Below are 25928 nucleotides of genomic sequence, written 5' to 3'. Positions count from 1 at the left end.
TACCTGAACTGCAGAAGGTAACAGGCTTTTATTTGAAGCAGGCTTTTATTAGAGGCAGGCCTTTATTTCTAATTCCATCTGTTTAATAAGTAATTGTTTTAAATAACCCGTTTTAAATTGAAAGCGATAGCGTTCCAGTGGACAGAGATCATAACATTAGCACAGAATCAGTTCAGAATCAATCACCAAAAGAATCAGTTCGGTTCAGACACGCTCTGTGTCAGTGTGCTTCACGCTGAATCACACATGCGCAGTATCATCAGCTCCTCGGTTCTCGAATTGGACGCGTCCGACAGAAACAGTTCTCGGTTCGGTGTACTGGTGATCCGAAAACCGATGCAACCAGTTCTTTACTCGAGAACGAGAAACGCTCCGGCAGTGGGCGTGTACGTTCGTTATCTGGCTCTGCTGCACAAATTCCCCCCCGGCCTTTATTTAAGACCCGCCTTTATTTTTCCGTGTTGACCACACCCCCGGCCACTATAAGAGGCCCGGCATTTATTTGCCTACCGGTTTTTATTTGAGGAATTACGGTAACTAGCAATATGATTTAATGGTTTACCGCTTTTGACCAATAGGTGGCACTGTTATCAAATTGATGTGGTGTGGTCAGTGTGAGGTGACAATGGCACATACAAAGTTTGGTGTCATAATGCCCTCGTTCACACAGCAGCAGAATACGGTTGTCAGTCCTGTATTTGAGTTAATACAGTTATGTTCACACACAGTACGGTTATGTCCAGGCGTGACAACCACATTCTGTAACTGAACTCACACCTGTATATTTTCAGGACTCACAACCGCATTCTTGGAAAACACATTGTGTGAACAATGGACAACTAATTGTCAGTCAAGACATACAGTGTGAGAGAAAGCCACTCTGCTGAACTAACGCAGTTTACCACGTGTTGCATGTTTTCATGTGTGGTTTCAGTAACTTACAGTGACAGAGAAATTAGCTGTGTGTCATCTGAAAGTTTTAGTTCCAGTCTCCACCGAAGCCAATTTTTTTGACATGTAGAAATGAAAATTTTGGTGTCCAACTGACTCAGGCCAAGGAATCAGAGAAAAAAATTATTTTGCTTCTAAAATTTACAGTTCAAAGTAATTAGCGTACACAGGGTAAGGTTGTGCACAAATAGTTGAATATTTGAATGTACTACCTGTATCTGCAGTGATTATTCGAGAGAAAAAAAAAAAACTATTCTAATTTCGCAAAAATTTTGCTTTGCCGGCTGTGAATGCTGTAAATCTCTGATTAATCACGAGCAGGCAAACTTTGTCAAGTGAAGCTGATTTATCACAAAAATGAGGAATCATGAAATACAAACACTGGAACGACATGACCAGTCAAATTATGAAGATCAGCGGCTCAGGTAGATGCAGATGTGAGCCGAGAAACAACTCATTTTCTCTGCAGCCGGCTTTATTGTTAACAGACTACAAGGCTGTGTATATACCAAAGCGTTATTTTTTTTTCATATTTTTTCAATAGTTTTCAATAGAAGCACCACGTTTCTCAAGACGCCGGCAGCACAACAAAGCACTAATAAATGTTTAACTTTGGGTGAAGTTTCCAGTCAGCCGTCAGATCAGTGGAGGATGGGCGGCTCAAATATTGCACTGACCAACTGTCACATTGTACTTCGACTGAACAACAATGGAGAAGTTTGTATTTGATATATGAATTGTTGCATTCAACATTTCCTCCGTCTTCCACATCTACTTCAGTGGCTATTCTGTATCTCAGCAACCAAAGTGCCTCCGTAGTGCTCGCAAGCGTCCACAGCTAGGCATTTTCAGATTTTTAGCTGGCTAAAAAATGCTTTGCTTGACACACAGCATAAGTATGCAAACACAATGTCAACGTATGAGGGGCCGTGCAAGACTTAATTCATTCTGGCACTCTCACACACTTACATTCTCCTTTCACATACATATATTCTTGCTTTCACACACATTCATTCTTCTTACACATGCATACTTTTCTACTCTTACACACACATACATTCTCCTTTCATATGCATATATTTCTGCTTTCACACTCATACATTCTCCTTACACATAAATATATTTCTACTCTCACACACATACACTCTCTTTTCACATACATATACACACATACATATATAGATGTATGTAAGAGAAGAATGTATGTATGTGCGAGAGAGAGAGAGTATAGTTGAAACGGAAGGCAGGTTAGGCCGATCAGGCTCACCGTGACAGGTCTTGATCAGCATGGCTGAGGCAGATGAGGCAGCCGCAGAAGTATTTCAGCAAGCTATCTTGGTTTTTAAAAAATAAATAAATATTATTATTGTGAAAACTTTACATGGCCTCGTACTTTGAGCGAGTTGTGTTTGAGGACGCGAGCTCAGCCTCAGTCGTGTTGCCAGATAGACGAATTATAAGCATACAAGGTTTTTTTTTTTTTCATTTAATTTAGTAAGTTAATTAAGTGGGATGTTGCAAGTTAGGGACAGCGAAATCTTTGTTTAAATAACTCAAGACTCATTGCGGTTTATTTATTTTTAGATTTTCATTTACTTATTTAATTTTTTTTTCAATTGCAGCTCTGCGTGCAGCAATAACTCAGTGCTACACTAGTGTTCTATAAGCGCCACCTGCTGTCAGAGATTGAATAAGCAATTTTCATTAAAATCAGAAAGAGCTTTATTGCCAAGTGTTTACACAGAAGAAATTTCGTCAGGAGCTTCCAGTACAGAAAGTACAAACATAGTGCAGACACACATATAATTAAGGAAATAAAACTAATAATAATAAATAGTAATAATATAATATTCATTAAGCCAATCTGATGTTTTTGTTTTGTGCACTTGCTTCATGTTGCATATATTTTTTTGTTTGTTTGTTTGCTCAAGGTTAGTATGGCCAGTAACAGAGCAAAATAAACATTTAATAAATGTAATAAAGAAAAAAAATAGAAAAGAACTAAATAAATTGGCAACGAGAATGGGAATCGGCTCATTTAATTGTAAAATAAATAAAATCCTGATCAGTGCATCCTTAACTGGAATAATTAGGCCTACCTTAAAGACCCGAAAAAGCATGGTTTATTTATTTGTGCAAAATGGTTATTATTTATTACAATACAATGTTACAGTCAACAATGAAAACAATAAGTCTTATTGATTGATTGATTGATTGTGGCAAATCCTGTGAAAATTTTGCCAGGGCAAGTAAAAAATAAATAAACCACTGGCCGAACCGGACCAGTTGAAAATGTCTTTAGCATTAAGCCCTGTTAATATGATCAAACTCAGTGTCTTAGTACTTGTACACAGATCTTTAGAACACGTAGGTTACATAATGATATGTTAAAAATAAAAACTTAAAATATGTACTTGAAAAGAAAACAGGATGACTTTGAATAGCATAACTGTAAAATTGTGAGGAAGAGCTGAGCAGGTCTTGCACATGTATTTCCTGCTCTGAGAGTGACGTCCTGCTTAAACAGGAAGTAATGGATACCAAAAAAGGTGGAAATATATATATATATATATATATATATATATATATATATATATATATATATATATGTGTATATATATATATATACAGTACAGACCAAAGGTTTGGACACACCTTCTCATTCAAAGAGTTTTCTTTATTTTCATGACTATGACTAAAATTGTAAATTCACACTGAAGGCATCAAAACTATGAATTAACACATGTGGAATTATAAATGGAATTATATACTTAACAAAAAAGTGTGAAACAACTGAAAATATGTCATATTGTAGGTTCTTCAAAGTAGCCAGCTTTTGCTTTGATTACTGCTTTGCACACTCTTGGCATTCTCTTGATGAGCTCTTTGAATGAGAAGGTGTCCAAACTTTTGGTCTGTTCTGTATATATATATATATATATATGTAAAAGGAGAATGCATGTGTGTGAAAGCAAAAAAAAAAAATTATGTATGTGTAAGGAGAATGTATGTGTGTAAAGCAAGAATATATGTATGTGAAAGGAGAATGTAAGTGTGTGAGAGAGAGTAGAAATGTATGTATGTATGTATGTATAAGGAGAGTGTATGTGTGTGAGAGTAGAAATGTACTGTATGTGAAAGGAGAATTTAAGTGTGTGAAAGCAAGAATATATGTATGTGAAAGGAGAATGTAAGTGTGTGAAAGAGAGTAGAAATGTACTGTATGTGAAAGGAGAATTTAAGTGTGTGAAAGCAAGAATATATGTATGTGAAAGGGGAATGTATGTGTGAGAGTAGAAATGTATGTATGTGAAAGGGGAATTTGTGTGTGTGAGAGTAGAAATGTATGTACGTGAATGGAGAATGTATGTGTGTGAGAGTGCCAGAATGAATTATGGCTTATCATATCAACGCATTTTTTCATTCACTCTGCGTTAAATGCTTTTCTCTGAAAAAAGTTTTGCTACACAATGTTTATTGTTTTCAAATGGATTCAAATGGTGACAAAAATAATGTTTGATTAAGAAAAATGTCTTTCTCATTAAACGTCATTTAAATAAACTAATATTCGAATATTCATATTACATGTATATGTAATAATATTAAGGAAAAAAAAAATGTACTATTAAAAACAACCTAAAATCTTTCTATTGTAATAAAACATCTCCATCCTGCTTGCTGTTTCAACTACTATTCAGAAATTGATTTGAACATCTCAAAGGGATTTTCAGTTCACTTCTGATTGACACAAACCCCTGACAGTCACATACTCACAGTGCTCACACTCAGTTCTGCTTGTGAGCTGATGACTCGGTCTGTGTGTGTGTATGTGTGTGTGTGTTAGATACACTGTACTCTCTGTAGTCTCCTCATTAAAAGAAGCACGGTTGAATGGATGCGCTCACCAGTTCAACCAGTAGATTTCTATGAGGTTATCATCGCAGTACTTTCATGGCAGACTCACCAGTGTCTTCCTGTGCTTTTTCCTGTCATTCATTTTCACATGGTCACACAGTTTTTGTGACTCAGGTTTTGTATTTTGCAAATAATTTCCTGGTATTATGTTACAGCCCTGAAAATATCAGCAGCTGCCCAGTTATGACACCATGTGTTAGTTTAAGGTGATATCTGTTACATGATGGTGAACTGGAGCCGACCGGGTTTGTAGCTGAATAGTGATCAGGGTTAATAGTCCTGCTATTCTGTTCTATGATACACACAAGAGTTTTATGCCCGCTGAGCAGATTGCATCTATTTACTCAGTGATTGGCTAATGTCCAGCTCTGGTGCTGTGATGTCACACCCAAAGGAAGTGGCTGGGTTGTTCATTGTGAGATTTAGCTTCACCTGGTGGTTGTTTGCAGTGCTGCAGGATGATTAAACTACAGTACCTCTCTTTTTTTCATTAAGGCCTTTCCATAATCAGAAGCATCTTGCCCATTCAGTAAAACCGAGCGCCAACCTCCCGCTCTCTCTCGTGAGGCCAATAAGGAAGTGACTAAAACTGCAATTCATCGACTGGCCGCTTGAGGCTGGCTGCAAAAGGGAGTCAGTCCCATAGACTCCCCATGTTAAAATGCCCAACTTTACAGCAGAAAAAAACATGTTTACAGCCTGGTTCAAAAAATGATTTTGGTCTAAAATGCTAATTTTGCCCTTCATGACAACTGTGTGGGGGGTGAATTTTTTTATAACTCATCCGTTTAAATTATATTAAGACTTAAAGTTCTGCATAATTAAGGGCGTAGCCACTTGAGTGACAGGTGGATTGCCGCTGCTGACACTGCCGTCGTGCTAGGTGGGTGTGGCTTCAGCAACTAGCTCCCGCCTTTTTGCCCATTTTTGATTGTCCGGCAGAGTCGCGCGGTGACGCGCTGCCAAGATGGCGACGGCCCGCTCTACACACTTTAGGCCCTGTCCCAAATGGCACACTCCGGACTTGTGGACTTCCTCAGAGTCCACACTTTGGTGACGTCATGTAGTGCAGACCTATAGGGCCCTTAGCGCGAGTCCGCGAGGGTGCATTGAGAGGTATTTTGGGACAGACTCGATCGCCACGCCGGAAACAGGAAGAAGGTCTGGTTGACTTATCCCAGTCCCTTTATTAGAAAAATATCACAAATATCATTAAACAAATTACAGTCTTTAGCATAGAGAACAGGATTAATTTTAATTTCCCAAATAATATGTCCATGTGAAATACACAGCCTGCTTTTACAGTTCTATAATTGTAAATGCCACCTGGGCATTAGAATAGATGTCATGGTTATTTAAATGATAAATACATTTGTACATAATAATACATAATGTTAAATTTTAACACAAAATGAAAATGAGTTTAAGAAAAATGTATAGGTTTCAATATTCATACTACGTTTATATGACTCATAAAGCCATGACATTCGGTTCTATTTATGTAATGAATCATAATGCGATCGTATTATTTAACGCGCTATTATTATGTTTGAGATATCAACTGGTCGATAATGTTTGTATAACTGTAAGTAACAACTGGTAAAATGTACGCCTATGTCATAAAAAACATTGATACTTTTGCACTTAAATATTCTCTTCTCAGCCATGTTTACAGTCCGTGAGCGAAATATCCTCCCATCTGTTGTCTGATTGGTCTTTCGCAAGGATTCCTGGGTAGTTGAAGTGCGTGGAGCCTGCTTCTATGCGGGCTTCGCGGAAGACCGCTTCAAGGGTACAAAGGGGGCGCTGCTGAGCACACTTCGGAGCGTTAAAATGCTGAATGGGACGGCCTACGGACTCGTAGACTCGGCGAGCACGCGCATTTCAAGTCCACGAGACCGAAAGTCCACATGAAGTGCGCGATTTGGGACAGGGCCTTAGGCTTCAAAAACACACTTCAGGAGTCTACGGGTGACGTCACGGACACTACGTCCATGTTTTTATACAGTCTATGAGTAAAACCAGTGGTGATCACTGTCTGTCAAGTTCAACTCTTAACATTTATTTATTTATTATTGTAGATTAAACAAAAGTATTGGAAAGTTTATTTTATTACACTATCATTCAAAAGTTTGGGTCAAACTTTAATATATATATTTTTTTAAGAAAATATATAATTTTATTAAAAAGTGACAGTAAGGACTTTTACATAAGAAAATATATCAAATAAATTGTTTCTATTCATCAAAGAATCAGCAAAAAAAACCTCCAGGCTTCCAAACAAATATTAAACTGCTTATCCATTTTCAACATTGATTATAAAAAAAAAAAAAGATAAAGCACAAAATCACCATATTAGAAAGATTTCTGAAGGATCATGGATCATTTTCTCTTCTCTCTTTGGTAATTTCCTATCTCATCCAGACAGCCACTGGTACTCCCTCAAAAAAAAGGCCTCTCAGTGTAAAATCTCATTATTTAGGCAGCTTTTTAGTTCTAAACATCCTCTTTTCTTTCTTTTTATCTACAGGAGCTGGTAAAACAATGTGTTAGTGGACAGGAGGACAATAAAGACACAGACAATCTGGTGCAGGAGACCGACAGTCAGTACAGCACATGGGAGACTGGACTTCGCACTGATGACAGGTGAACACACACGCCTCCCAAAAACCATGTTAAATCATAACCATTTATGTCCTCAAACTAACATATAAACTATACATAACTATCCTCAGTCACTGTTTGTAACACCAGGATCAATTGCATCTATTGAGTGAGTCATCTGTAGCAGAGCTATAATGCTATAAAGACCTCATGGACAGACACACAGGCAGATACATCTTCTTTACAGAGCAGACTAGGCTTGTCAGAGAGGTTTGGTTACAGCGATGTCCAATGCAAGAGGCATTCAGATGAAATGAGAGCTGGTATATGTGGATCATTGGGTTGGATGGGTTGTATCTGTGCTCTAAGAATGAACTTTGGATGGGTATATGTGTTGTCACAAACGGTGACGTAGCCATCCCATTAACAGTTACTCACAGATAGCCAGTAAGTTTGTTAGGAACTGCAAAATTATACATGGTTCAAATTAAATTATGAATGGGAGTCTGACCAACATTGATGTTGGCCTAAATGATGTGTGCGAATCAAATTAAAATCAATGGGCTGCAAAGCATCTGCGATTAAAGGGATGATATCTCGGAAGTAGCGACAGATCTGTTGTTCATTATTTTGCCATACTGTACACCCGAGTACAATGGATTATTTGAAAATAAAATAAACGTAGGGTGGGAACTTGGTTCTATTCGTTGCTTGTCAATGGATGGAGGAAGATTTGTATTCTAAGAATTGTATTTCAAGTTTAATCAAAACAAAACGATTGGAGTCCTGCATACATCGCCAGAGAGAAGTCTGGCTGTTTAGCGGAAGGTTGTTATGATGTTTCGATTAAAAATTACTAACCCCTTCAAACTCCTTTTACTTTGGAGAAATGTTCCCCACATAATATGAGGGAACAAAAACAGAACTTGTCTGTTTTTGTGCTGCTTTTTGTTCATCTGATGTAGCAAGTGACCAAATGTTCAATCACAAATATGCAAGGAAAAATACTGCCAAAAAAGTTATAACAATAATAATAATAAAATAATGAAAATACAATTTCATGATATATATATATTTTTCAATTCACTGGCCATAGACTGGAGTTCAAACCTCATAGCAACCTACTTTTACAGTCATGTTTTTGGACTTTTACGTTTTCTGCACAAATGAAATACAGAAAAACATATGTTTTCAAATATGACTTTCGTCCTCCTCAGCCTCACTCCAGCTACACCTTCATCTGATGACAACCTCAGCCCGTCTCCGCAGAAGCCCAGCCCACCTCACACAGCTGAACAGCTCCTTCTCATCGACACGCCAGATGGATCGACAACATCTCCTCAAAAGCAGCCCGAGCTCCCATTCCCAGAGGTCAGTCTTTGCTGCTAAACCGTAGGGATAATTGGCCTAAAAATTAAAATTGTCATTATGCTCACCCTCATACCGTTCCAAACCCTTAAGACTTTCCTTCATCTTCGGAACAAAAATAAAGATACTTTTAATGAAATTTAAGAGATTTCTGTCAAAGTCAATGAAACCAAAACTACCGCTTCAAAAAGTTCAGAGAGATTGTAAAAGTAATCCATATGAATCAAGTGTTTTAAATAAAATCTTTCGAAAAGACATGATTTATATGATGAACAGATTTAATTTAGAGTTTTACTCATGGTTTGAACCACTTCATTCATATTGGTTACTATTAAAATGTTTCGATAAACTTTTGAAACTGTCAGAGTGTTGGAGGAATGGACTTGGACAGGTTGACAGAAGGTTGACACAAATTCAGAAAATTCTGTTGTCACTCATTTCATTTCAAACCTGTTTGACTTTCTTGTGTGCAACATAAAAGGAATATATTTTGAAGAATGATGTTAACCAAACCATTTTGGTTTCATTCCATTATTTGGACAAGGAATACAATGGAAGTCAGTTGGAACTTAAACGGTTTGGTTACCAACATTCTTTAAAATATCTTTTGTTTTGCATAGAAAAATATAGTCATACAGGTTTGGAATGACATGAAGTTGAGTAAACAATTACACAGTTTCAGTTCCCTATAAAACTCTGAATTTGAATGTAAACACACAAAACTGTAAATAGCATTTGACATGTCTCTGTCTTTGTAGACCCACACGACACTGTTAGACTCCAGTGCACTGCGTGCCAGAGTCAGTCTGAACAAGATGAGCACTCGCAGAGCCCCGCCCTCTCGAGGCGCCCGTCTCAGTGCCCTCTTATCACAAGTACCCGAGGGAACCGGAGCAGATGATGAATGGCGCTACAAGGACTCAACAGGTACTTACATCTTAGCAGCGAGACACATGTGTGCCTGCACATCTCATCCCATGAGGGTGGGTTAAAGTAGGTTGCGGGTCCTCTTTGGGTCATAATTATCTTTGTACTGTAGAAAAGTCAGTGAAATCTAGTCCACTGCACTCAAGCCAGTCTTTCTCTCTGTCTGTAGAGAAGAAGACAGACTCCCCTAAGCAGGATGAAGACTCGGACTCTGAGGAGCAGGCCAAGGGAATCGGATCCCGAACTTCCTCCATGTCTCAGCCTCAGAGAGTGGCGCTCTTCCCTGGCATGGACCCGTCTGCTCTAAAGGTGAGGGGATTTTTTTCCCCCCACCAGTTCCATTTCCTTAACCTTGCAAAGCCTGACATATGAAACAATAGTGTGAAAAGTATCATTTTTGGAGATGAAATAGTTAATTGAGCTTTTAGACAAAATCTGAATGAAAACAAAAAGTATTCAATAACATTAAAAAATATGCTATTTAATGCAAGTTGCTGATATTTATATAGGCAAAAAGTGAGATACTAATATGATCGATGAACAATCGATGAGATACAGTATAACAGTATAACAAATATACTGATATCAGTTGATACACTGTATCTTTCAATGATGTCTTAGTAAGATCATCAAGTAAGATTACTTGGCTATTAAGAAAAATAAGTAAATCATAGTGATTAAACAGAAGCACCTTCCTAACAAGGCTGGTTTTAGGTCAGGCTAGAATTGTATGAATTTGTTTGGAAGCTGATCATTTTGCAGTTTGTGTGACGTGAGATTTGTTCGTTCGTTCATTCATTTTAGGCTCATCTAAAGAAGAGAGGCGAGTCAGACAATCAGACGGACAGCCCGACACCCCCTCAGCTCTCACGCCCCCCCAAATCTCCATTCTTGCCTCGAGCCTCCCGTGTGCTGCCTCCTGCTGGCGGCAAAGAGAATGTGTGAGTGCTTTTAGATCAATGGACATCAGAAAGTCTCAGTGCTGAACATTATTGTGTGTTTTTGTTTCTGATTTTTTTCTCTCACTCCATCATCTTTTAGAGAAGAGTCCTCTCCTCAGTGGCTGAAAGAACTAAAGACTAAAAAACGTTTGAGTCAGTATGAAAACGACGGTACAGCCTGAACACGCAGGTAAATCATCTAATGTATCTGTACGTGCAACTACATTATAACTAGGCTTGTCAAAATACTAAAATGTCTGTAGGTAATGACAATAGCAGCGATTTTTTTTTTTTTTTAATTAACCCAGTTTTATTAACCTTAATATTTTTTTTACTTTATTTGAAATGTTAAATATTAGTTCAAATACTAACAAATAATAATAATAAAAAAACAATGCCATGGTGTTTTAGGTATATTTATTTAATATTTTTTATTACAAGCAATATATCGAATAGAAAAGTTGCTTTTAAGTTTTTAACAGCTAAAAAAAGATTTAGTTTTTGTTCAAGTCAAACAATAAAAATGAATACCTATAAGTTGGCTACAATTTTTTTATTATCTCCATGACCGTCTTCACTGAATAATTATTAACAACAATATACAGGCAAATTCAGTTAGATTGTATTTGTTTTTACAGTTTTATGTGAATTTATTTTATTTATTATTTACATTCACTTAAAGGCATAGTTCAGTCGGAAATGTAAAAAATATGGCTTTTTTAGTGGAACGTAACAATACAGTCAATGACAATGGTCACAAACTGTTTGGTTACTAAACATCTTCAGAATTTAATTTTCGGGTGAGCTGTGTCTTTAAGAACTCATTGTCCGGAACATTGCTGATAACAATGAACAGATTTAATTAAAAATCTGTTCAATATAAAAAAAAAAATGTCATTAAATAAGCCACCAGAACACAAGTACAGAAATCAAGGTAATGGGCAAAATGATATGCAAGGTGATCAAGTTTTGCTTAAACAGTTTGACTTTAGACCCCATAAAAATATAGTGTAAGGCATGTACATGACACATTGGCAGTTAGTAGGGCATTAATGATGTGTTTATTTGAAAGGTACCTGTACTTTTGACTTCTCTAATTATAAGGGTTTAGTGTAGTTTTACTGCTAGTCTAACATAAACCAAATGTGTTTTTCCCATCATCTCAGGATGCCTTATAACTGCAGTATCTGTAGCTGTAACTCGCGACAGAAGCCTTAACCTTTGACCTGGATTTGACGGGAATTCTGCTGCTGCTGCTGACTACGAAATCATTTTGTTTCATTAGTTTTTCTGGTCTTCTTCTCCAGTCGTACACATGTGCATGGTGCCTTTCTAAAAGCTTTCTGACTGACGTAATGGGCGAAGCAGAGATCTGTGTGTAAAGCGTGTGTCCACGTATGTATTGTCGAGTTTCTCTTCAGCTCTTCGTCATACGAGAGAGAATTATTTTTGCATAGAGCCACTTTAACCTCTAGTGAGCGAGAGATCATTCTTTATAGTTAAACTGTGGGTCCAGGCGCACCTACAAGTAACCAGAAGTGCTTCATATAACTGGAGTATGATGTTGGTTTATTTTTACCCTTTTATGTTTATAGTACTACAGCTTCAGTGCTATTATTTTTGTTTGTTTGTCATATTCCCATTGATTTTGTTCAGTTGATGGTTATAGGCATCAACTGCACATGCATTATAGATGATCACAATTTATTTTTGATCTTTATTAGTCGACAAATCAATGCTGAGCTGTCTGTATAGATAGTGTATTTAGTCATGACAAAATGTTAATCACAGAATGTTATATTTGTATTAATGTCGGTTCGAAAGGAATGCGGTAAATGTTTAATGATCAAAAATGAGTTGAAATTCATTTACGACCCTGTATGTGTGTGTGGAAACCTGTTTGGTTGGGCCACTGAATGAATTTGTTTGCTTTTTGTTTGCATGTCTCCTAATAACCTTCTATTATTTAGATTTGAGACATTCATACCTGCATAGTTCTGTATGCTGCCTCCGTTTGTCTAGTTTTCACCATGTCCTCCATCATGTTTGAATCCATAATATCATGATTGACAAAATTGCGCATGTACAATCAGTAATTCCCTTTATTTCACTTTTTTGTTCTTCTTTTTATCACAATTTTTTACTTGCTTAAACCGTGGGCCAAAAATGATGATAGGAAATTGCGTAATCAACGTGTAAATCTCTTTTTCTGCCCTTACAAGAAAATATTGATTGAATACATAAGGGAAAACTTTTCATTTGTGTCCCTCACATTAGGTTACACACATCTTGAGTTTGTTTCTTTTGTTTACTAGTTTGCTTAAGGGAATTTTGAGATGTCAAAGTACTGTAAACATCATTCACCTTGCATTGCAAACATGTTGTAAACGTATTTTTGAAAAAAAAAAAAAAAAAAGCGCTGGGCTGTTGTGCCACTCCCACATAACAAGCACTTTTCACCTGATAATGACCAGCGGTTCTAAGCAGTAGTCACTTTTGTACCACATGAGTCTTCACGCGTGATATCAATGTTGTAATGCTGACGTATGTGAGTAATATGTCCTATGGTTCTTTTTTTATTTTATTATCAGCTTCTTTTCATTGTCTGACTATACAGTTGTTATAGTGTGTTTAAGGGTAATTTGTCCTTTTTATTTTAAATCCGACTGTAAAGATGTTTATTGCACTGTTGTAATGCCAGTGTCCAATACTGTAAATTCATAATAAAATTTGCTATAAATATATATTCATTCTTTTTGTTAAGTGTGCTTAGAACTTTTTCAGAAGGTTTCAGAAGTCAATAAAACCACTGACAAGAGGTCATCTGATAATGCCATCTTATATATATAACAAACAGATGGAATGTAATACATTAATTATGGATCAATTGATAGACTCAATCAGTTGTGGATTTCAAAAAGTCCAATGCACTTGTAAAAGAGTGAATGCCCAAATAAATGCTCCGAAACTTTCGTAACGCAAAATCACTTATTTATTTCTCAGCAGTAGCAAATAGAATCACTGACAAGTTAAAGGGTCAAAGATAAGCATATAGAGGTGAAGAGTAAGGGAAGGATGGGGCGTTTCAGAAGCGCCAGGGTTTGAGGAGAAGTGCTGGTCACTCAGGTGGAGGTTTGGAAGGCCCCTCTTGGGTGATACTGCATGTCACGGATGCGTCTCACAGACTGGATGTGAGGCAGCACGGCCCCAAACTCAGAACACTCCTTAAACTCTCCTTTCTCAAACAAGTACTGGTAGCCTCTGTATCCTGGGTACTGATAGCCCACCCAGCTGGAACCAAGATAACCAAAAAGGCATTTAAAGATAGATTGTCTTAAATGTGGGTTCACTGTACTCCTATAAGCTGTTTTTTGAGGTTCTACTCACGTGCCACTCTGCACACGAACTGAAGAGACTTTCTCTTGGTATCCATGAGCGTGGAAGCTGGGGACATCATCATCTATGATCTCAATCTTCTTTCCACTGAAGCTTGGGTTCTCATAGAGCACGATCTTGTGTTCCTGGCTGTCCTGAGAGTACATGTGTAGAACAGAATATTGAAAGTACCCCTTTGGAACAAATTAATATACACATCTGGATACACCTGACTCAAATGTTTTATGATCTTAAAAATCATTTGATCTGAAGTTGGTTGAGAGAATGTCCAGAAGACATGAAGAAGCTAAATTATTACTTAGTTTTGTTGTGTCACAAGTTTGATGATGACCTAACTATTATTCTCAAATAATTCAAGTATGAATGTCCAAAAATTTTAATGGTACTGTATGTACAGAATAATTGTGTAATCCTGCAGTTAATTTTTTTTTACCACTTTGATGGGGCGAAAGGCGACGATGCAGTCACTGCGTCTGCTGTTGGTCCAGGCGTCCCAGCGAGGATACTCACCCTTCTCAAACACATACTGTTCCCCCTTACAGCCAGGCTGCTGATATCCCACCCACCTGGAACAAAAAGTTCACATCTTTGTCATGCTTTCTTTCTCATTCATCTTTCTTCATACGAAAATTCTCAGATATGTTCAGCCCAATGCTGATGTAACAATCCAGCATCACTGAGACATTTCACTGTTTGTATCAGTTTGTCAGTGTTCACAGATTTCCAAAAAAAAAGAGTATTGTGTGGAATGCTTTCACTGTGTCTGAAACAGGGTTGCCAGCTATGTGTAACAAAAACAATGCATTGGCCAATCAAATTTAGTGTCATTTATCATTTCTATATCTCTAAGTTGCTCAATATTAGCGTCTTGTACATTAAATATCACACAATATTACACTCACAGATGTGCTATTTTCTCTCACACACAAACTCACGGTCCACACAGCACCAGTACTGAGCCCACTTTCGACACGTCCGCCTCCTGGATGTTGTTACAGGGCTCAGTCAGCTCATGACAGCGGCCTTGAAAGTTTTCTTGTTCGTAGATGACCAACTACAGAACAGAAGACAGGAGAGAAAGTGTAACGGAAGATGAGCAGGAGTAGCAGATGAGGAAGTCACACCACAGATATTCTGGGAACATGTTTGTACCTTGAAGTTACTGGCAACTGGTTGTTTTTGTTTGGTTGCAGGGTTCTGGTGATCAGTTGCCATAGTGAACCAGGATGAGTGTGATGAGCTTTGTTCAGAGATAACATTAGGAACCGAATAGGAAGCAAACAATAATTATTAGTGTCAATTATGTCGATAATTAAATATTGCAAAAGCATAATGAATGACCAGGATGAATTGTTGTGTCATTCTTAAATGAAAAAAAAAATGTTAACAATAATAAAGTAAGCAATAATATGCATATCTTACCAGCTCCAGGATGTGCCAGTCGCTGTGGGGAGGCATCAGCAGCTCAATATATACTGCAAGCTCAGGGGCGGAAACACTGCCAAAACATGTCTCTGTCCAGAAAACCCTCATAGTCAGGTCCTAATAGGCTAACCGGCTGGCACTGGGAGGGCTGAAGAAGTACCAGCCAAACATCCTCACCCTCGCCATCCTACCCTCCCTTTTCTTTTGATACCCCACAAAGTTATTTCATTAGTTGTCAGTTTTCGCCCAGCCGCGCTTTGTTCCATATCCCATGATTCAGCACAACCTGTGCCAAGAGTACAGGACCTACAACAAGAGTGACCAACTCTGGATGTGAAATTGAAAGAGCGAGGCTGGTGCATCTTTTCACAATTACTGTCAACCCTGTGAGATTTGGAAACATCTTAGTTTGTCACTAAATATGCTTTATAATCATAATATAGATGATGTTTTTCATCAGTGACGTATTGTTGGAGAAACACACTGGCTTGGTGAGTCACCTTGCTGTTATGTTGGGAGTTGCATTACATTTCAACTGTTCTGTTGTTTTACAATATAAACACACAGATGTTTCTAACCCAAAAAGTACAACAAATTAAATGAAAATATAGCCAAAGTTAAAAAGAGTGGGAGACCTGAACACATTAATTTCAATACTTTGGACGGAATCAGTATCTGGCCCTCGAGATCCACTGTGTGGCACAATTTAGCTCCAACCCCTTAATCAAACACACCTGCCTGTAATCCAGAGGACTTTGGTAAGGTTTTTCAGATGTGTTTGATTAGGGTTGGAGTTAAACTCTGCAGAACAGTGGACCTTGAGGGCCAAAGCGGCCCACACTGAAATCTTTTATAGGCTACTTATAAACCATATAGTGCCATCAATTGTAACAGCACCAATGTACTGCATTATATTCAATACATTGACTAAACAGCAATAAATAAATAAGTAAATAATTAAAATAAAATAAAACAAAATTTAATAAATATATAAAAAAATAATTAAAAATCTTTTTAATTTCTGTATTGCGTTTTTTAGTATAACTACCCGGCCTTCATTTTGGTATATTTAAATGCTTGTTGCTACACTTATTTAGCCAATGTAAATAATTTATATATTAAATAAAAATTAATTAATTAATTAGAAACAAATTAAGAATATATATATTTCAGCCATATATACAAAAAAAAATAATGCCGGGAAGTTGCTTATTCTTCACATTACACTATACAGTAATTAACTTTCATAAATAAATGTACCCTGACAAATATTCACTGGAGTAAAGTGTTACAACTAACCCCATTCTCCCCTGTTTTGGAACTATGCCATGCAATATTACATCATTTAAATGTATATATATATATATATATATATATATATATATATATATATATATATATATATATTCAATTGCTTCAAAATATACCTGTTGCTATGACTGTGTAATTTATGTTGTATAACATAATGTTTTGGCATTATTTTAATAATAAATCTAAAACTTAAATCTTTAATCATGTTTGAACTTTCTCAGACTATAGTTTTTGTTGTGGTAGCTATATGAAGAAGGACGTACGTGTATGGAAAGCAAAGCAACAATTATATTTATTTATTTATTATTTTGTACGTTCACACTGATGTTAAAATGAAATTTTCCGATTTGTGACATTATTTTTATGTAGCCTTCTGCTAAAACAGTGCTGGTCACTTTCAGAAGTTATAGTGAATCTTTTTTTTTCCAAGAAAGAATATGAAACTAATTGTTTGAATGATTTTCGTGTTTAAATATTTTTAAATATAATAGAAATTGATTTTACATACTTTAAGGTATCGCATATCGCAATTTTCTTCAATATCGCACAGCCCTAGTGTGTATAATACCCTATATATACGTTACGTGCACTGTATTAGTCTAACCGAGACTTTGGGATTTGCACTTAACAAATGTATTGCTGCTCCTTTGTCAGTTTTGACTGCTTTTATTGTCCTCATTTGTAAGTCGCTTTATAAAAAAACGAGAATGCATGGCTCAAAAATGCTAATTTATATTTTATTTATTTATTTATTTTTAACTACAAACTAAATTTAGACATTTACTGCCTCCTAGTGGCAGTTATTCGCACGTTTTACAAAATATAGGTACCTTCTTTTAATCTCAATGTTTCGTTTTGTAAATTCACCATGATTGTTGGTTTTTATTTTATTATATATTTTTTTATTTTTTTATTTTTTGCACCTCTATAGCATCCAATAGGACGAAGCTGTGAGGTCATGGGGGAGGATAGCTGTGTTTATTTTCTTTCAGCCACAGATGGTTTCAGAGGCTGTCTGGAGGCTGACGCGGAGGCACGCAGAACGACAGCCGGGGATGAAGCCGCAGCTTTAGGGGAAAAGTTGCATTTATTGCATACATAGCCTGGCCACGAGACATAAGTTCTCACGATGTCAATGCACATAGTTACGTTTGCCGTTTTGATTTTGAACCTCGGACCTGCAGAGGGTTTCCCCAATTACAAAGATGACTACATGGACGAGGACTTGGCCACCTTTGACTATTACAAAGGCACGGATGAGTTTGACGGGGGGAACAGGACGCAGGAGTGTGAGGAGTGTGTGCCGGAGCTGTGCCCGCTGCCGCTGGGCTGTAGAGCGGGACTGGAGCGGGACAGATGCGGCTGCTGCTCTCAGTGCGCCAACCTGGAGGGACAGACCTGTGACCTCGGCCAGAGAAACGTCTATTATGGACTGTGCGGAGAGAACCTGGAGTGCAAACTGGACCGGTCGGATGGAGCGGACGCAGAGGAGCCAGAAGCCCAGTGTGTGTGTTTGTCCCAGAAACCTCTGTGTGGCTCAGACGGACAAACTTACACGAACATCTGCAAATATAAAGAAGCGGCGTATTCAAATCCTGGACTCAATGTGAGCGACGGGCCGTGCAGGACAGGTATTAACAATACAAAAAAATAATCTTTTTCCAACCAATATATATTTGTATGTGTTTCTTAATTTATTTTGTTTCTTTAAGTTTTTTTCTTCCTACCATTATTTTATCTTTAATACATTTTTACTATTAAGTGTTTTTCTTACATTTATGTATAGCTAAAGTATATGTATTTATTTATTTAAGGTAGAATTATCTTAAAAGTGTTTTCTTTCCCCCTCAACCAATATCCAATGTAATTTAATAATAAATAAATTGTTATCAATCATATTACAGGTTTTTTTTTTTTTTTTCTCAATATTTAGGTAACTTTTTCAAAACTCTTCACACATCGAGCTCTTCATCAAACCATGAGGGCTAAACCGTCAATCATTTAGGCCTATCATTGCTTTGGCACAAAATGCATTCATTCTTGCCATGTTGTAGATTACATGAATTATTTTATCACTTCGACACAGACACCAACAAAACTTTATGAACTGTACAAGCAAGTTCGCACGTTTACAAACTGTTAAAAAAGTCCAAGTTCAACACCTAGCAAATTACAAAAATGAGTAAGACAGAAGTTTGCAACATTTCTACAGTAAAAATCAAATACTATCAAAGCAGTTGCATCTTCACAAGTGTTAGTCTTTTACTTTCAATACATCTATATAAAAGGAAAAACTTAGGAATATTTTTTTTACTGTAATGTAAACATGGATCATGTTACATATGCTGTTACATATAACAAATATTTATTTTATTATTTTTAAGAAATTTGAGAGATGTCTCAAATGTTTATTTAGTCTCTCTCTTATTTATTTATTTTTTTTCTCACAAGTGATGTGAGTGTTTTTCTTTCTGGGCAGCCAGCACTTGGGAATTTTGGACCTAGCCCATATAATTTCCCCAGTGACTTTAAAGAGGAGATTTATGACCTTTAAACAGCTCTTCAGGTCAGGCTGACATAGGAAGTGGCTTCAGAATGTGATCTCTTTCTCTCTCTTTCTCTATTTCCGGTAAGTCCCCATAATCAAGGTGCCGCCACATAATCAGGTCAATGCAACGGGCAGCAGCATAGCATTTCTCTGTGAGGTGTTTGCATTTCCCATGGCACTAGTGGAATGGAGGAAAGATGGAAAAGAGGTTATTTTACCTGGTGATGATCCCCACATATCTGTTCAGGTAAAGTACTTCCAAACCAAAACTCTGGAAAGTAATATATAACCTTGATTAGGGCATCATGGATGTAGATGAGTTTATCATATTTGGAGAAATTTAGCATCACATCACTTGCTCTCTGATGGATTCTCTGCAAGTGAATGCAGCTTTTTGCTTCACAACACATTAACTGATGAACTGGAGTCATGTGGATTATTGTGATGTTTATATCAGCTGTTTGGACTCTCATTCTGACAGCACCCATTCACTGCAGATTATCCATTGGTGAGCAATTTAAATGATGGCATTTTTTTTATATGATGCTATTCTTGGATGGCCTGAGGGTGAGTACATTTTCATTTTTGGCTATTTTGGCTAATGATACCATATTGAAATCCATTACACTGAATTATGCAGATTTTTCCAGTCAGCAGATTTTATGGGAATATTCATGTCTGATTATTTACTGCTGGTATTTATGGCTTCAATATCTGAAGGGCATTCCTGGTTAATTCTGTTATTGAACTTGTCAAGAACTACAAATGTATAAATGGATCTCAGTGCTTAGTAGATAGGAAAAAGTGTGTCTTTCGATTTCTCTGTTTTTCTTGTAGTCACGAGGTGGCCCTCAGAAGTATGAACTTTCCAGTTGGCTGCAGATTGAAGAGGCCAGTCAGATGGATTCTGGCACATACAGGTGCATCGCTCGAAACAAGCTTGGCCACGTCTCAGCCACAGCGATTTTAGGAGTCCTGCCACCAGGTAAAAGATATACCCTGAGCTGTCATGGCCTCCAGTAGTATTTCCAGTTCAATTAACTTTATGTAAAGTATAATGTTTTTTTTTTACCCAGGTGAGATGTCTGCCTATTTGGAACAAAACATGAATGAAATGAAGAACTATGGCCAATTACAGTACTATGACAGAGATTATTACTAAATTTCAGATCCCAACACCCTCAAGAACAACAATGTCTTTTTACTTTCAGCCAGTAAATTTGAGACATGGCACTCGAAAAAAAAAAAAAAGTAGTAAGCCTGTAAAAAAACATCCCCCTCCAGAGCTTTTTCTACATCTGGATAATCAAACATGGAGAATGGCACAGCCCTTTAAAATGGATGAAAGACACACAATGGGACAGTGGAGTAGTTTGGAAGCTGCTAGAAGCTGTGAAATTCAGTACAGAGAGTAGCTGCAGGAGCTGAATGTCTCTTTTGTTTCACCAATGTTCTTCTTCAGAGTGACAAGTTGAATAACAAAACGTGAAATTGGAATGATAGCTGTACGATTATGAAAAATACAGCTACTGTAGCAGAAATGACTCGAACCAAACAAATTAAAGAGTCGATCAGGGCTGTGGTTGAAACACGAGCCGAATTCCTCAGTAAGGCAACAGGAAGTCATATAACATTCTGTGCCACAAGTCCCAAGCAAGATAACCAACCAACCAACGCTTTCACAGAACAGCTTTCAACATTAACACCACTAGAACAATTATTGACAATTTCAATTCGGAGAAGAGATTTGTCAAATTTGTTGTTCGTAATTGATAGGCAACGCCGGACATCACGTGTAAACCCATGAGAGTACTACACAAGATGAGTACTACGCAGGCCGTCTCAGTGATCAGCCGTGAAACGGTGATTCTGTTCAAATTCCCTTTAAAATCTTAAATGATTCCCTTTGAGCTAAATTGACCTGTTTCCCTTACACTACTTTTTGATAACAACATATTATAATTGCAGTTTTTAATTTTATATTTTTTATTAAAATACTATTTGTGTGACAACACTTTTCACTTTGGTTAGAAACCCTTTTTTTTTTTTTTTTTTAGCATGTTATAAATATAGCATTTTGACGCAACCGGAATGGACTCAAATGGAATGCTATAATTGTCTCTTTAAGGAATAGTTAGCAGAAGCCTTTAAAGTAATTATGAAAAAGTGTAATATTTATACAACATCTCAGTGAAGAATTTAATACTGAGGAACTTATATTACAAACAATAGTGCTAGTTACATTGTCCATTTTTACTCCAAGGATTTCCTGAATGAGTCAGTTATTTTTTTATGATTCTGTTGGAAGGTTTAATGACTCATTCATAAAGAAAGTCACAGGCTGCATTTGAATATGCATACTTCATTACTATATAGCCTAGGTGAAAAACAGTGAGTAAGTCCTAATTCATAGCATGAATTCACTTTACTATCCAATTAGGCCACAAGAGAGTGGAAGGCAATGAAGCAACACAACCAATGCTGGCGTAACGATGTAAGACAGAGTCACTGAAAAATCCCCACCACTAAAATGCATGGACTGAGAGTCTTCTCTGAAAGGCCACTGTTTTTCTCAGGACTTGCTGCTGTCGCTTTTGTGCTTGACCTTTGATCAAAATCAGTTCCTCAGAATCAATCAGTTTCTACTCAAAGCAGAAAGTGTATTAGCCTCTGAGTTTATGTACAGTACGTTTCCATATGGCATCTCTCTTTTACCAGCCTTTCCTTTGAGTGTGTGTGTGTGTGCAGTTGAGCACACATCTGGCTTTAATATATCTTTATGATCTCCTGTCTTAGGACATAAACACAGGGATCCTATTCTTTGGTACATGTGCATACAGGTTGGACTTCTTTGAGGAAAATACAACAAACACCATCAGGCTACTTATTGATATTGAGTAAACATTTCTTAACCCTCTAAATTGACCTTTTATTGGAACAGAGGCCTTTATTGAACTTAACAGCTGTGAATAACAGCTTACTAACCCCGTTCTCTCTTCTGCCCTCTCATGATGTTTTCTGGTGGCTTTAACTCAGAGCAATTATGATAACAGCTGCATTTAATTTTAGGTTATGCTTTTGATGCTACATTATTTAAACTGTGTAAAAGACATTTGGACACTATGTTTCAAACTTCTAATCAAGAGGATTGGAGAACATTTGATGGAATTTTAAATGAATGTACTGTACTGTACAGTAGTTCTACTGCAAAAATACTGATGTAGAGTTATACACCATTCTGTCTTTGCAAAAACAGTTTGCATAATAAACCAAATGTAACAACATGTGGTTTAAAGGTACATTTGCGTGACTTCCACACAGCAGTCAACTGTTAAGGCAATTAGCCTGCCGTAAGCTCTAAATCATTTCAGACTGAGAGCACCCTGGGACATAGCCTTTCCGCTTGCCTTAAACAACCAAACACTCTGAAAACTCTGAACACCTCTACTAGATGTGTTGTGTTAAAGATTTTGACCTCATGGGTAGGATGTGGATCTCCATGGGCCCCCTTGTCACAGGTTTTGGGACAACATTCCTAGTTCTACCCCCAATAATGTCTCTGACTGCAGATTAAAGGAATAGTTTACCCAAAAATGAAGTTTATTGGGTGGCCTGAGGATGCATCAGTTTTCAGCAAATGTTCATTTTTGGGTAAACTATTCATTTACTGTAAGTTTTTACCTCCTGATGCTCTGTGATTTTTATTTCAGAATGACAGCCCCGAAGACAAAAATCTATAGTTTCCAGCAGTTTAGGAGAGTTGATGGTTTCTGTTTCATTGCTGTCACTTATTTTTCTTTCCCCCAAATTCTATGGAAAACTGAAGTGTTAATATTCAGGGGATTGAGTGAACTTCCAGATCCAGCAGCGAGGGGCTTCCCATCTCTCCCCAAGAGAATCTGCTAATATCCTCTGTCATGAAAAGACATTACTGGCACAGAGATGGAGACCAAGAACAGACTGAGGAAAAGGCCTGAAATTAAGGAAATGCAGTAGACAACCAAAACACATAAAGATGAATCATTGCAAAAGTCCTGGTCAGATAGCTGCTTAAGCTGTCCCAGCAATAATGTATTCAATTACCCACCGTATTCCTACATCTGGCGTAATTCATATAGCTTACCAGATTTAGTTATTGTTGGTTGGGAAAGCATATTTTGCAAGGCAAAGAATTAAAAAATAACAAATGACTATTGTTCATTTCCCTCTTTTTGATCTCCATCAACTAACACAGTGACCACAGGCTCTCAAATCCCCCCCTGCAGCATTCACTGCATTCACCATGATAGCCACTTAAAAAGACTTCTTCTCTGTCTGATTTAAATAAAGGAAAGCAGTTCCAGATTCTTAAACATTTCCATGCTTTTGCTTTCCTTCCAGTTTTGTGGAAAATGAGATCCTTGTGCTGTGTGAAAGACCATCACTCTTCTGAGTGGATTTATTGTAGGCTAATCAATAAAGCGAAGATAGGAAACAAGGAGTTCATGTTCAGGAAGAATAATAGACAAACGAGCAACAGTACAGGCAGTCAAACTGAAAAAAACGAGTCAGATGAACCGATGAGGTGAACATCTAAAGCTGACCGTTTCTGAAGTCATTAGTGGTTAAGGGTTGTTGACTCATTACAAAACAAGTTGAAGTAGGCCATTAATAGAAAGGAGCTTTCTTTCTTTTTCTGTCTTGTCTGTCAGTGGTTTATTATTTATTACTCTTCTATAGTTTAATCTTGTCAGTGGTCATCGTTAAATTATGCTTTCAAGAAATGTGTGATGATATTGTCAAACATTTCATCAAATGTGTGTGCAGTGCGGTGACAGATCATGTGCAGTGCTGTTCTGAGGCCATAGAGGGAAGTGGGGAGAGAAGATACTACTTAGTTGTAAGTCTATTTATGGCTGTTCATATTTTTGATTTGAGGTGTAAACGAACCCTTAAGCATTAAACTTTTGCTTAGATTTCATCCCGCAGAGACAAAAAATGACATCTGAAGTGATAAAGTTTGGTGAGAAGATGTGAGCTGATGCTTAAGCGATATGGCCTATTTTATGCTATTTAATAATTTAGCGAATTAAACATTAACCAAGAGATTTGAATACAACAGAAAGGTGTGACTACTCATTTAAATTGGACCAGTAAGAAAACACCCAGCAAAATCTACTAACTATATAGTAATGCTCTTTTTTTTTTTTTTTTTACTACTACATAAAATACTGTGGCGGTGAACCTAGAAAACACTCACATTATTGTATTTTCGTGAAAGCAACTTTTGCACAGGCATGAACTAAGCTTATTTTTCTTTGTGTTGCATTAATGTTGCAAGCATAGACAGTAAAAGAAATGGACACAGCGACCCCATTGGAACTCAATTGAGACAAGTGAAGCCCATTTTTAGAGATTTTTAGCACTTCCGTTTCTGACGCGCAGACTCAAACTAAGCTTGATGACGTCAGCAACCTGTCTGACAGATGTACATCTTCTAGTAGCTGTGCGTGCAAACTGCCATCGTTAATCGTGCAGAGACGACGAGCTTGAGCGGGGAGTTCTTTGGCGTGAGTGAGCAGGAGTAAGTATTCTGATTAATTATTTTGTATAGTATTTTAAAATATAACGCCAGGGCTTGTATCTATGGGCTTCTCTCTTGACGTCTCCCCGATTGCCTGTGAGCTTCTCCTCCTGTCTGTATGGTAATTTCTGTGCGACAGAGAGTCGAGTGGTTATGACGCAATCGATAGCCTATTTTTACAAAAACTGTTTCTACGGGGCCATAATGTAACATAAAAGGTAATGGAGCCCTTTATACATTGTCGTGTATCTTTAGAAATAAATAATGGACAAATGGAGTCTTTAAACGCCTCAGATGTAAAGTTATTCGCTGTCAAAGTGACGCCAAAATGAATGGGAGTCAATGGGATGCTAACGCAAGTGAAGTTCTGCTACAAGATGGCGACACGCGGCCGACTTCAACTTACGGTCGACTTCCTTCCCACCTGGTTGCAAGCCAAAAGGCAGAGGCCTAATGAGTGATTAGTACTATTTATTTAAATGCATTTCAAATTAGAGGCCTTTACAAATTGTATAACATACTACAAACGCATATAAACGTTTTTTCTTTTTCTTTTCTTTTTTACTATTTCATATTTAAAGCAGCTTTACAGAAACTCATCATTAGTGTTGTTCTTTGGTTCACATTAAAATAAATGTATACATGCCAAATATTATCTAGTTACACAGTAAGATTATTACTGACATTGTGTTCATTAAATAAATTATTTAATATGCAAGGCATACTTAACTTGTGAAGATGATAATTAGCCTAACTGATAGTTTTTGTCTATCCTAAAATTGCTAAAGAGATGCAGACTGGTCAGTAAAGCACCCCTCTTTGTCTGGATGGTAAAGTTGGTGTGTGTGTGTGTGTGTGTACGTGAGAGAGATGGAAACTTGACACACCATAGAACAGGAAGTTTGCACTTGACCACGAACCCTGACAAAATAAGACCTCAGAACTTAAAATAGCTCTTATGTGACAAATATAAATCCGT

General features: G+C 37.2%; 4 protein-coding genes across 6 annotated transcripts in view; 2 read left to right on the top strand and 2 right to left on the bottom strand.

Moving 5' to 3' along the window:
• The window catches only part of si:ch73-138n13.1 (titin homolog), a 41022-nt gene extending 27572 nt beyond the window's left edge, over positions 1-13450 (top strand). For both annotated transcript variants that reach the window (XM_059522483.1, XM_059522484.1), the window contains exons 7-13: positions 7397-7512; positions 8688-8841; positions 9597-9765; positions 9935-10074; positions 10570-10706; positions 10807-10896; positions 11873-13450. In XM_059522483.1, coding sequence (XP_059378466.1) covers positions 7397-7512; positions 8688-8841; positions 9597-9765; positions 9935-10074; positions 10570-10706; positions 10807-10888 — 798 coding nt within the window. In that variant the 3' untranslated portion in view covers positions 10889-10896; positions 11873-13450. The remainder of the gene's footprint in view (positions 1-7396; positions 7513-8687; positions 8842-9596; positions 9766-9934; positions 10075-10569; positions 10707-10806; positions 10897-11872) is intronic.
• The window catches only part of LOC132114410 (solute carrier family 23 member 2-like), a 194158-nt gene extending 172220 nt beyond the window's left edge, over positions 1-21938 (bottom strand). Inside the window, exon 1 of one of the 2 annotated variants that reach the window (XM_059522488.1) lies at positions 21927-21938. The gene's annotated coding sequence lies outside the window, so the exon portion shown is untranslated. The remainder of the gene's footprint in view (positions 1-21926) is intronic. The other variant, XM_059522490.1, reaches the window with a different exon arrangement.
• On the bottom strand, positions 13676-15585 carry LOC132115151 (beta-crystallin B2-like). Its single transcript, XM_059523554.1, has 6 exons — positions 15525-15585; positions 15255-15342; positions 15038-15156; positions 14536-14668; positions 14094-14236; positions 13676-13997 (listed from the first exon to the last, which is right to left on the bottom strand). Exons 2-6 carry the CDS (start codon positions 15315-15317, stop codon positions 13829-13831), a joined length of 627 nt encoding a protein of 208 aa, XP_059379537.1. The 5' UTR covers positions 15318-15342; positions 15525-15585; the 3' UTR covers positions 13676-13828.
• On the top strand, positions 17829-20699 carry LOC132114411 (kazal-type serine protease inhibitor domain-containing protein 1-like). Its single transcript, XM_059522492.1, has 4 exons — positions 17829-18469; positions 19473-19633; positions 20224-20371; positions 20463-20699. The coding sequence occupies exons 1-4, from the start codon at positions 17968-17970 to the stop codon at positions 20546-20548; spliced, it is 897 nt and encodes a 298-aa protein (XP_059378475.1). The 5' UTR covers positions 17829-17967; the 3' UTR covers positions 20549-20699.
• Positions 21939-25928: the final 3990 nt, after the last annotated feature.

This window comes from Carassius carassius, chromosome 34, assembly GCF_963082965.1.
Source record: "Carassius carassius chromosome 34, fCarCar2.1, whole genome shotgun sequence".
NCBI lineage: Eukaryota > Metazoa > Chordata > Actinopteri > Cypriniformes > Cyprinidae > Carassius > Carassius carassius.
This window is presented reverse-complemented; position numbering and strand designations above follow the sequence as displayed.

Coding starts and splice junctions, on each gene's coding strand:
- LOC132114411 (XM_059522492.1), top strand. CDS start 17,968: ATGTCAATGCACATAGTTACGTTTGCCGTTTTGATTTTGAACCTCGGA. Junction 18,470..19,472: donor CGACGGGCCGTGCAGGACAG/GTATTAACAATA, acceptor ATTTCCGGTAAG/TCCCCATAATCAAGGTGCCG. Junction 20,372..20,462: donor TTTAGGAGTCCTGCCACCAG/GTAAAAGATATA, acceptor TTTTTTACCCAG/GTGAGATGTCTGCCTATTTG.
- LOC132115151 (XM_059523554.1), bottom strand. CDS start 15,317: ATGGCAACTGATCACCAGAACCCTGCAACCAAACAAAAACAACCAGTT. Junction 15,157..15,254: donor CAGTTGCCAGTAACTTCAAG/GTACAAACATGT, acceptor TCTGTTCTGTAG/TTGGTCATCTACGAACAAGA. Junction 14,237..14,535: donor CCTTTCGCCCCATCAAAGTG/GTAAAAAAAAAT, acceptor ATGTACTCTCAG/GACAGCCAGGAACACAAGAT.